Source organism: Nothobranchius furzeri, chromosome 2 (genome assembly GCF_043380555.1).
Source record: "Nothobranchius furzeri strain GRZ-AD chromosome 2, NfurGRZ-RIMD1, whole genome shotgun sequence".
Taxonomy (NCBI): Eukaryota; Metazoa; Chordata; class Actinopteri; order Cyprinodontiformes; family Nothobranchiidae; genus Nothobranchius; species Nothobranchius furzeri.
Genome location: NC_091742.1, coordinates 77249920 through 77263033, shown reverse-complemented (window position 1 = coordinate 77263033; position 13114 = coordinate 77249920). Strand labels below are relative to the sequence as shown.

General features: G+C 40.8%; 1 protein-coding gene across 2 annotated transcripts in view; it reads right to left on the bottom strand.

The window, feature by feature from the left end:
• The window catches only part of shroom4 (shroom family member 4), a 101214-nt gene extending 88739 nt beyond the window's left edge, over window positions 1–12475 (bottom strand). For both annotated transcript variants that reach the window (XM_015946365.3, XM_015946366.3), the window contains exon 1: window positions 12225–12475. In XM_015946365.3, the coding sequence (XP_015801851.3) occupies window positions 12225–12347 (123 nt within the window). In that variant the 5' untranslated portion in view covers window positions 12348–12475. The remainder of the gene's footprint in view (window positions 1–12224) is intronic.
• Between the last annotated feature and the right edge of the window lie 639 nt (window positions 12476–13114).

Sequence of the window (13114 nt, the reverse complement as noted above, 5' to 3'; positions counted from 1 at the left end):
GTACAGATGTAGCCAAAACTTGTCAGCAAGAAGGTAGATTAAGGCCCTGTCCACACGTAGCCGGGGATCTGCCAAAGCGTAGATATTTTTCTACGTTTTGGCCTGTCATCCACACGAAAACAGAGTTTTTTCACACGAAAATGGATCTTTTTAAAAACTCCGGCCAAAGTGAAGATCTGCGTTTTCTCCGTTTTGGGTGTCTGCGTGTGGACAGACAAAACCAGAGTTTTAAGGTCCGCAACGTCACTTTCCGCGACAAAAAAATGCTGACATCACGTGTGCGACCTGTGTTTACACTAGCCGACAGCATGGAAGCCCTCAGAGCTGCGCTCGCTTTATCAATTGTCCAAGAGCTTTTTGCTTGTTTGTTTTTGCAAGTGGAATTACTGCTCCTTGCGGAAGACCACAGACGAAAGACGAGGTTAAGAACGGGGGAAGTACTGCCGCCTACAGGTCTGGCATGTCCTTAACAACGTATTTATCCAGGTACGTGTGGACAGAGTTTTCTTTTAAAACGCGGTGGTGTGGATGCAAGTTTTTGGAGGGGCGGATATTAATTTTTTTAAAAACCCGGCTACGTGTGGACTAGGCCTAAAACTCTCAACTCTCTAAATTCTCAACAATTTATTGGTAAACTGTTTAAAATATAAGGACTAATCAGATTTTTTTTAACTTTCATTGTTTATTTAGCCGGTGTGAGTCCATGTGAGGTGAGCTGAGTAAATAAACTATTTAAAGATCTTTAGAGACACAAAATATTTGCAGAAAATAATCAATAAAACAAAAATATAAAAACATGAAATTTGCTTCCGCTGGCCAAATAAATTGCTGCCGGCACCACTGGGAGTTGAACCCACGCCAGCACATGGCAAAACTGAGAAGGCAGACAGATCCTGTCAAACTCGGTCCTCGAGGGCCGCTATCCCACGTTTTAGTGTTTTCCCTGTTTCAACACACCTGATTTAGATCAGCAGGTGATTAACAGGCTTCTGGAGGGCTTGATGAGCTGCTGCACAGGTGAATCAACTGTGTTGGAACAGGGAAACAACAAAAAGATGCAGGATACCGGCCCCCGAGGACTAGAGTTTGACACAGCAACTGGCTCGCCTAAGACGCTGTCGTAGGCACGTTTTGTCGTAACGGGCATGGGTGAAGTTTCACTGAAAATAAGCTTTTTATTTCCAGTTATAAATTCTAGATGACGAAAACGACTTATATCTCAATAGTGCCAATGGTAATATTTTATGATATACTGTGTCTACTTTTGCTCTCAACGTTTAAGAGCTCTGTGGAGGTAGCAATTTACTGCCAAACTGAGTGAATAAAAGAAGAAAAACTACGTAAAACCACACACTTAAAACATCTGTTGGAGGCAAAAATGTCCAACAACCACCGAAATTAAGCTAAGATAGATCCACATGTGTCAGGATGCCATCCCATCCCATGGGAACGGTTAAAGGCCCACAGTCGAGCCAGAAACAAAAATATGTCCTCAACATGAATCAGAAGGGAGCTCACAGTAAATCATAAAACCACATATAAAAGCACGCTGACAGTTTTACAAGACCGGCTCTGTCAAACACGACAATAAAAAAGAGCTCACCCCTTCACTCATCAAAGCCACGTCTGAATACAGACACAAATACACATAAAAATGTCACAAAGCACATAGAACTGACAACTGGTGGTGTTTGAAATGACAGATTATCCTCTAAAACATGCCCTTAAGACAGTAAACACACACGAGTCACGCTCTGTTATTTCCACAAATCAACATACTTGCAAGGAATGTTCATGCTTATTTCTAAGTATTTATGTGACATTAAACAACATAATTCAGCCTTGTATGGTTTTATTTTCTTTGTTTGTTGGAAAAGGGGAGTCTTGGAAATGAAGAGGATTAAGTTAATCTGTCATAATGTTGCAAATTCAATAATAGTATGGAATTACTGCCAGGACAAAAAACAAATTACTGCATCATGCGCTTGTTGACTGCACTCAAAAGCAATGGAGGAAACATGAAATGAGTGAAAATGCCTTTCCACAATTCAAGGTTTAATCAGTTGTTTGTAGTTTGCAGTATGTGTCTTCTTTACATCAACTGGTCCATGGGTAAGGGGTTAAGTGGGAACATTTGGCAAGCTTGGACTGTGTTGAATGTTAAGAAGAAGAAAAAATCGCTGTCCAAGGTAAGAATATTGTCTACATGTGAAAAAGGATTTTTGGTTTGGTTATAGAAGAAGTGGTTTTTGCTATAACTGGTGGGTTGCCTTTGTTATAAGGATGCTAATGGCAAAAACCATTTCATGGTCAAAATATTTTCAATGAATGAATGTTTATAGTAGTGATGCACCGATATGAAATTTTTGGGCAGATACCGATATCAGATATTGAGATCACTGTTATGGCCGATAACCGATATTTGCCGATATGGATATACTGACATTAATGCTTCGAAAATCAGCAGATTTTGTATAGAATGAAAATTATTAAGCTGAATTTACATTAATATGTACACACAACACACACATTTACGGCTCTGAGATGGTTTCATTCACTGCTCACATGACTAAACAATTACACAACACCCCCCTCGCCCTCTGAAACAGGCAAACAAATGGAGACCAGATGGAAAAAATATCGGATGAGAATATCGGCCCGGTTTTATTCATCAAACCCATAGATATCTTAAAAAATGACTAACATTGGCCGATACCGATACTGATGTCGATGTAGCGGTCACACTTTATTGTGTGACTGACCACTGCAAATTAATTATGACCAATAAGATGTGATAAATCCATATAAATATGAAATATCAACCTGATTGATCTTTGAAGTTTCATCAGAAGATTATAGTTACTTTTACGTGTTCAGGGACCATAAACACACTTCGTATTAATTCACACAGTCAGGTATATAGTTAAAAAGGAATTTTATTCTTTTCCAAAGTAATGACTATACATGACAAGATACGAATAATGAGATGTGATGGAGTGGATATGCGGTGATGGAATGTGATGTGTGAGGAGGTGTGATGTAAGTTAGATGTTTATCAGAACCTTTGTATCTGAAAGAAATTGTGAAATCTGGGTGTAAAATAATTTGTTGTCTGCTATAAACTAAAGAGTTGATTATTAATACAACAGCATCAGACACAATCTGTTGTGTCTACAAACCCTGGCGGAGACCCCCAGAGCAGATCCGGACTGTCAGAAGTCGGGTGGACCTCACGGAACCTGGAGACAGTAGATTAGCTCCGATACGACCCGTCCAGTCTTGAGATGTCTCCGGGTCACAACAGTAGCTGGAACGCTTGTTTGCGTCCAAAGTGGATGTGGGCTCTTAGGAGCTGTCTGGCTGTGTCAGCTTGCAGACACAGCCAGACAGGTTTTTGACTAAGTCAAAAGAGATTTCTCAAGGATGCTTGTCTTGAATTGGCCGGTTCGGAACTCAGCTGGAAACTGAATTACTCAGGAAGAAATTCGTGTTTTATTAAACTACTTTGTTATGATTTCTGGCCCAGTTTGGCCAATCAGAATTTAACACGTTTCTGAGTATTTACCAACATCCCTCAGAAAGCCACGCCCTCCTCAGATACAAAGATGGTTTTCACACTGTGAATGAGAATGGCTTAAAACACTTATGTGAGGTGAATCTTCACCTTAATTTGTATCTTATGAAGATGTGTATGAGTGTAGATAATGATTAACTTGTTAAATCTAACACATACTGATCATCCATCCATCCATCCATCCATCCATTGTCTGAACCCGCTTTGTCCATGTAGGGTCGCGGGGGGGCTGGTGCCTATCTCCAGCAGTCAATGGGAAATCAGGCGGGATACACCCTGGACAGAGAGCCAGTCCATTGCAGGGCAACATAGTGATCATAAGATCTGTAATGGATCATTGTAAGTAGGGATGCAACGATACCACTTTTTTCCAAACCGATACGATACAGATACTTGGATCTGGGTACTCCCCGATACCGATTACCAATACCGATACTTCTACCACACAAAAAAGGCAATGATTTGGAATACAGATTTTATTTTCTTCTCTGCTTTTAACAGGAAAGACTCAGATTCAGAAAAGACTGTGAGGTAGATAAAAAGTAAAATATATGAATAGAAATCATCACAAAACTAAAATATTAGGTGAACAGAAATGACAAGTTACAGTGAAGCCATTTTCAAGCAACTGCATTGGTATCGGTTCCTGGTATCGGTTAACTTTTACCGATACCGAAACTGGTATTGGTATCGTATCAGTGCCGATACCGATACCAGTATCGGTATCGGCACATCCCTAATTGTAAGAGCAATATTCATTTCAACTTCATTGATTTAAGCACAGATTATTCAAACATTTCATCTAAACATCTTGTTCATTCAACCATATGGTTCATTAACTTATAAGTTGTAAAGCCTTGTAGGATTCGTGTGGATTCATTTTTTTTATTTAGAGTGAGGGATCCAGCAGTCTGACTTTACGCATAGAGATAGGGGCTTTTGCAGGAGACCTTGATGGTTTATTTCTGTCTGCGTTGAAGAACAATAAGTGAGCAAAAGGTTGATTTGTGCGTCTGGATCCTCCAGCTGGTGTAACCTTGACTTTGCAGTTCTGGCGCGTATGAAAGGTTACTGCGTCAATTCGATGGTGAAAATTGACCCTTTTGATTCATAACACCGATATATTGTCCATCCCAAGTTTATAGACAAAGAGCACACCTAACTAGAAGGCATGACATTAAGAAAGCTCTTGGCATCCTAGTGCTCACAACCTATTATTGATCGCAGAGCCAAACTTTCTGTCAAGAGATAGACCTGTCCATGAAAGACACAAAAAAATGTGCCCACAGAAGGTAAGGTGTCTCAGCTGTGAGACTAAAACCAGTGACATTCATTAACTGGTTTGATTGTTGTTGTCCGCTTAGCTGGGTCTGCTTCACAGGGTTAGAAACCCTAAGGTTTTAATAATTAGTTGGCACGTGACTTTTCGTATTTCTTTTGTGCTGTTGTCTACATGTAGTTTTTATGATAATTAGGTGTTTCTATTTCCCTTTTATCAATGTAAAACCATCACTGACACAACATGTCAATAAGCCAGAATTTGACAGATTAATTTCAACCATCCCATCAATGGAATTTTTGGTCAATTGCACTTAAAGGCAGTTTGAGTCAGGTCTTTTCTCATTGGCTGCACAGACCCCGGGCCAAACCACTGAAGCAATCACAAGAACGCCTCCGGTGACTTAACAGATTGATATTAAAGACTAATTGATGCCAGAGAGTCAACTCGTATCTAGAGATTAGATACATAAACTGTCCATATAAAGCTTTATAATTTTAGTGATTCAATAAACAAGGATTTGGGACTTAAAAACTGAGTTTACAGCAGACTTCGATAAAATGCTCATTTTAACAGATCTGGACATTTCCTTCCAATCATTGTGATTTTTAAAGACTTTTTCAAAAGGATAATTGCTCAAATATTTTGTTAAGTTATTTATAGAAATGGGGTACAAACCATTTTTCTGGCTTGCTACTGCCACTTTATTGTGACACACACTGACATGAAAGCCTCACACATTCTCAGACACGCTGATTAATCACCATCCACTTGACAGTAGGTATACGGACTAGAGAGCACATTTTAAGAGCTGTGCCAGGTGGTGAAAAACAAAAGTTTATATTCCATCACATAGCTGTCTAAATGTGTCTGCAGTAAAAACAAACACTTATTTTACTTTGACCTAGTAAGTTACCCTGTGGGATCATTTTTTTTAGTTGTTTGATGTTCAAACTGAACCCATTTATGACCGTGAGATGGGAAGTTAAAGAAAGGGCAAGAATCCCATAGTAAAATCAACCAGAGCAAAAACGTAAATGTTCAAGGCTCGACTAGAATGCTAGAAACTGATCACTAACAATCTGGTAGACTCATTTACTGAACAGCTGAGTGAACAGCAAAGCTAATCACAAGGCTAACAACTTGTAGAGCAGATAAAACCCTGAACTCCCATGTCATCATCACACTGACAAAGTATTCTAGTTTAAGAATTTTGTGTATGAACGTTCACGCCATTCACACACATACACACTCTGCCGCTGCAGTAATTAGTTATGCTCCCAGGGGAATGTTGACCAAATGGCTTATATCCCTGTCTCTGGCTGCAGGAGCCGCCCCTCCCCCGTCTGCAACACTCTCAAAGGGCCGTGCACGCCCTCCCCGTGTCTTTAAAACATGGACATCCTGAAAGGGCAACTCTCAGTCCCACACATGTGCACAACTGCCTCCCCCACAACCACAAACAGACAGGAAAAAAAATCAGCCTGTTGTCCAAAGAAACACTGCTGATGGACGATGTTTTTTCAAATTTGTCACAGCTTTGTAGGGAAAGGCTTTTTAGTGATTTGTCAGTTTTCCAGCTGTAAAATTAGAGGTTCTTTGGCCTCAAGTCTGGGCAAAACCAAGATGTTATACTTGGGAGTAGACAGGGAATTTGCTGAGTAGGAATAAAAGGTGGAAACTCACAAGTTCTCATCTTATATAGTTGAGTTGCGTTATGTAAACCCTGGGTCTTTGATAAAAGAGTGAGGTGTTTCACCATGAGAACTGCCTTGGCGCAGTGACGTGCGGTGAGGTTCATGACTGGGGGGGGGGGGGGGGGGGCACTGACTGCTCTGGAATCTGACTTACAAATCTATGATCCTGAAAAAAAAGCTTGTATCTTATTTTTGACCTTGAATGAAATATTTTGTTGTTTTAAAATGTGTTGCTTATGATTTACTTAATTCCATACTATTCAACAATACACGAATGAAAAAAGTAAAATTATGTTTATTATTTGGGCAAATATTTATTGTTCTTGGTGTAGATCTACAGTTGAAAATTGTGTATGATCATACCTTTAAAAAAGTCCAGGAACCCGACATCTCCATGATCACTCTGCTGTAAAAACATCCTCCGATTTCTCCTATTCTGACTGAAAATTCTGTTTAAATAAATCATTCAGTGATTCAGAGCCATAAATCTTCAATTTAGTCAAGAGTACATTTAAACTGGTTCACCCTTAAGCCGGGCGTACACTGTGCGACTTTTTCACTTTTTTGAGCCGATTTTCCACTCATGCCAGAATCCACAAGATCGGGGCGAGTTTTGCGGTGAGCGTCGTGTAGTGTACAGGGGGTTACGAGAGGCGATTAACACCATGTGACCAGCTACCGATCAGCAATCGTGAGCTCGCACGGACTTCTGGAGTTTTTGATATTTTTCCTCGTTCCTCGTGAGGGTGTCGCACTGTTGAAGCGGCGCGGCGAGCGGCTGCGACCCAAAACGTACAGAACTTCTCATGGCGCATGCGCAATCATGCATCAACACCGCTTGCCCGCTATTTCCCTAATAACACACGTTGTTCGTTTTTATTTCTACAGGTCTTTTACACACAATGACAAGGACTGTCAAGAAAGCGTGCTTGTCGTGTTCATGTCAAATTAAACTGATCACAAAAGACAGATTTACTTTCTTTATTTTGTTTTCCTCATCCAACCCCCATAAATCCCTGTGTGTCCTCCTGCAGCACTCCTGAAGGACAACAGGCAAAACAAGACAAAAAAGTCTGACGTGTTCTGTAAAAACTGCTATTTTTAGCATATTTTTAGGTCCAACGTGTTGCTAAGGGGACCACCTAAGGGAAAAAACCTGGAGTGGGCTGGGGAACACAAGGAGACACATGACGGAGACGCAGAACATGACATCCTGTAGTGGGAACGTGGCTTATGGTTACAATATATATCATTGTTTCTACTGATTTGGATCTTTTTACGACCCGGGAATGCCCGATTGTTGAACAGGTCAGCAAAGCAAATCCATCAAGCACTGAATGGGCTCTTCTTATTTACCATTACGCCCTCAAGCGTTAGGCATCGTCTTTGTTTTCTGTTTAAATTACAACCATATCTTGTCTGTCAATCAAATACATACCCATCATTCAAACCATCTTAGTCTACGAAGCTTTCGACTAGCCAATCAGGTTTTATTTAACATTATTAGTCAAGTTATTAAAGAAATGCACATTTTAATAGGGTAAGTTATCATTTAAAAGGCTTTTTGTCATATTTTAACGAAAGAAACTAGTTATCCTTAACTCATCGTTCACTCTGTAACACTGATCCATAGTTAACACACACGTCATTTAGAAACGAGAGGATTCTGACAGTATTAAGCAGAGGTCCAACACAGTAAACCTCTGTGTGTTGGTGCTGATGGAAACTCTACAGGCGCTCCCTAAACCTGAATCACATTAACTCTTTTACACACACACACACACACACACACACACACACACACACACACACACACACACACACACACACACACACACACACACACACACACACACACACACACACACACACACAAACTAAACGTACCTTCATTCTGGCATTCTTCATCATTAAACACCTGAATGACGCTGAATTCCCTTGCCATCCACCTCCCCTTAAGTGTAGCGGTTTGTATGAGTTCAAACCCTCCGACGGACACTAAACAGCTGTCGTGTTTATCTCCTTCGGTCGTATTTTCCCAGGGTGTGTGTGTGTTTCCAAATGACTGACCCAGGCTTTTCCATTACCTGCTGAAGTGAATTTAGATGCAACCCGGCCAAAATTGACACCACCGTCACTGCTGCTGCTGCGACTTTTCAACCGAGTGAACAAGGCACAGGAAAGGAGAGACAGCGGAGTTTCTTTGGCCTCCTGGTGCATTCAACTGAGTTCTCACACGGGCCACCCCACAACAGAGCACACACTAATAATTACTTGCAGTAATTCAAAGGCACGCTCCTTGTTTTCAGTGGCTCAGCGTCTGCAGCACAAAACCACCAAAAGAGGCTGAAGAAGGAAACTTTGGCCTCCTGCCTCATTGTTATCACACAAGATGAGGTCAGAGCAGAGACAGCCAACGGTAAATCTCGTATAGAATCCTCCCTGAACACACTTCTGAAAACTCTGATTATTCTCAGCTTTGCTCTTCAGCTGTGCAATTTATCTCATTTTTATTTTTATTTCAGCTCCAAATGACAGAACATGAGTTTAGATGGCAGAACAACAGCAAAACACATCAGCACATTGTTCATTATTTTCAATTATGACTTTGCACACTCTGTTTGCAACATCCAGTGACGTTTTATCCAAGATGCAAAGAAAAATGATGCGGAATAGGCCTGTTTCCACTATCGGAACTTCTGGGTAATTTTACCAGACCTTAAAGGCATGTGCACGTCTACGTGTCGCCGGGCTGGACCAAAACAAACACATTCCGAAACACTCGAAAATGACCCAGTGGTTAACTCATGCTGATTGGTTGTGACTCAGTGGGAAATTACATCAGCAGACATCACTAAAACAACCGGCGTTTATAAAAATGGAAGTTGCTGGTGAAGCAGAATTAAAGGAAACCCAAGCAGGCAGCGCTGATTCTAACACGGGAATTGTCACTGCTTCATGGTCTCTACAGAAAACCTTTGCAGCACGTCTTCTGGTCATTGAACGCCACATTTTACATCAGACAGCTGCTCTCCCAGTACCAACATTTGATTCAATTACAGTTTACTTTGACAGAATAAAACTTATTAAGTTATTTATGTCCATGGACGCCTTTAGCCACTGTTCACTGCTGAAACGACCAGGATATGCCAACGTCTCAAAGTTCTGTATGGGTCAATTTTGTATGGAAAATGAACGGCTGAGAGGTCTGAACCAACATATTTTTCCTGTCACCTTCCCTGCTCCTTGAAATTTTCCCGAAACTCCTATATGGCTAATGGCTCCCTTTAGGGACGTCCAGGCTTCTGTGGCAGCTTTCCTCTGTTTTATCAACCACTGTCTGTCCATTTTTCCTACAAGTGACTGATTGATCAAGTAGTTTTATTTTTGTTTTGTTGATTCTTATTCTTAAATGATAATCATACTGAATCATGACAAAAGTACATTTGGTCTCAAAATGTACATTTTCAACGTTTTAATCAGCTAAATAGTGGAATAAACAAAAGAAGAATCCGCACACTTCAATCTGCGATGTAGGAGTTTGTTGGTCAAGCGTTCGGTCAGACACCTTCATCATCAGGAACAAACAATTGTTTGGTGTGAACCTCCACAATTCCTGATGAAGGTCTCTAACCGAAAGCTTGACCAATAAACTCCTACATCGCAGATTGAAGTGTGCGGATTCTTTATTTTGTTTATTCCATTTTTTGATCCAGCACCTTTCCCAGACGAGCGGTGACTCATTCTAATCAGTTAAATAGTACAAATCTGTCACCTGCTGACCAGTAGCTAATAAGGGAAATATTGGGAGAATGGAAATAACCCAATTGCGACTTCTTTTCAAAAACGGATAATTGATGTGATATGGATTATTCAAATAGAAAATCTCAGGTAAATAAAAATGTAACTGAACCGGAAATGTCTTCAAATCCAGGTATATTTTTCCCCCATTGGTCCGTGCCGTTTGTGTGGTTGTTTGATTTGCAAAATACATCACAACTTGATGCTCTTATTCTGAAGAGCCACACTAAAGCGTGTTTTCAGCAGAACAGGAGAAATAACTGCAAAGCCACTGATTGACTGTGTATCAGAGTTATCTCTGTAGTTGTGCTGCTATAGGCTTAGACTGCTGGAGGATACACTGACCACTTTTCACACTCTACTACTTTCTTCTACAATTTGCTCTTTAACTGTATTATTTTCTGCAATTTCAGCTGTTAACTTTATTTTCTCTCTAAGTGTTTTTCTCCCCAGAAGAAGCTACAATGATGTTCTGCTGAGCTGTGGTGGCCTCATGGAGGGGGCCATCGTCTAACACACTGCTGCTAACCACTTAAACATTCTCCCTCTCCTGATAACTTTTTGCTTTCCTTGACGTTGGATGTGCTACTACTAGTTTATCCGTTTAATTATAGATCCACTACGATAAATACAATAAAGTTTATCTCTCACCAAATAGAATATTTACTAAGAAATCACAATATAACTATAGACACATTACTTTGTCTTGTGTGTGTGTGTGTGTGTGTGTGTGTGTGTGTGTGTGTGTGTGTGTGTGTGTGTGTGTGTGTGTGTGTGTGTGTGTGTGTGTGTGTGTGTGTGTTCTATCTTCTCCATCCCCAGTGAGTCGTGGAGGATGGCTGCTTGTACTGAGCCAGGATCCTCTGGAGGTTTCTTCCTGTTAAAAGGGAGTTTTCCTCTCCACTGTCGCTTTATGCTTGCTTAGTATGAGGATTGCTGTAAAGTCACTGACACTTGCCACTGATGCAATTTGCCGGGTTCCTTATATAGGAAACATTATTTCTGATTGGCTTAATGAACTGACCTGAATTGGAATGTTTATTATGTGAAGTGCCTTGAGACGACTCTTGTCGTGATTTGGCGCTATATAAATAAAATTGAATTTAATTTAATTTAATATTGACCAAAAATAACCATGAATGTAAGTTTTCCTAATCAAACAGTCTGGTCAGATTCATATCCTCAATAGTAACAGATGTTGTTTGCAACAGAAACTCATAAACCACGTGAAAAGTAAGAAGAGAAGTATTCCAAGAATTTCCCATCACTGAATCCCCAGCTTTCATTTCAGAGATTCCCACATCCCACAGACACTCCACCTCCCTCCTTGCATCCCTTCTGCCCCAATCCCTGCTTTCTGTGATGTGGTTTCAGTCATCTGTCAACACTTTTTTCCCCTCTGTGCACTGAATGAAGTAACAGGGACAAGAACAACACATTTTTTCATCTGAGAAGCCTCCTTCAGCACCCCTGAGGAGTGGAACGGTGGAGACCCTTTGACCTCCAGGTCGGAGAACTCAAATGTAGCATTAAATTATCTGAAAAAGGCAGTTGATGAACATCAACCAGAATCATATTCATAAACAATTGGGTTTCTTCTATGGTCAAATCTAATTCTGCACGAGCAAGAATATTTAATTAGTCCAAATTTCAAATGTTTTTAGAAGAGTTGGAAAGGGCAGCAAAGCATGCATGACTAAAAAAATATTAAAAATAAGTCTGAAATTTACTCTTGAGTGTTCCAATCTGGCAGAATTCCTCCATAACCTCTGGTATCAGTAAGAATATGCAAATACCAAGCATCTAGAATAACTTCCTCTGCAGTTTGAGCTCGTGAAAGGAAACAAATGTCCTCCAAATGATGGTAACTCACTTTAGTGATGATGAGCGGCTCTCCGTGCTCCAGCCCTCCTTTCAGCGTGAACCCCCAAGGCGCGCCCCCGCTCAGCTGGACCTGAATGTGGTTGAAGGAGACGAGCTGGTCAACCGTCTCCATGACTCCGTCCGGGGTTCTGGAGCGCTTCCCTCTCAGTTTACTAGCCAGGCTGGGTGGTTAAGAGCTCAGCGGCGCCGGTAACCGGTCCCACCGTCTCCCCATCACTGTTCTAGCATCAACAACGAATGGATGGTGGTAGGACGGGCCAAGTGGGGAGGAAAGGGGGAGGGAAGAAACTTTCAGTTACCGTCAAGCTATCTGAGGTTAACAGCGTACTTCCGGTCTGAACATAAACAAATACAAGACATTCGAATTGTTTCTCACTATGTTCATCTTTTAAATCATGTCTCAACATACTTATAATGTATTTCTCTGCCTATTTGTGAAAAACGTTTTTACTGCAATGAAAATAAAGCAAAATTATAGCTTTTAGTTTGGTGACTGGAGAGCACACTTCCGGTATTTTTCTTAATTTTTTTTTGACGAAACTAACTGGGAAAACTTCTCCCAAACTTGGTCTATAGCCCCGCCCACTACCCCTAACGTCAGGCTTATCGACAAAACCCGCAACCAATAGGAGAGCTGATTATGAAGACAGCGTCCAATAGAAGAAGGCACGAGAGAAATTCATCAGGCGGCAACTACAACCAAACAAGAGTAGAGGTTAGGTTAGGGCTTCGAGACTTTGGCTTTAGGTCAGACAGATGTTTTACGTTTTTTCCTCTAATTATTCCCTAAAATGTGCATATATCTAATGTTTACATTAAAAAGAAGACTGTCAGCACTAAATCTAAGTTTCAGACCAGCAGTACCAGTTTCTTTATTAA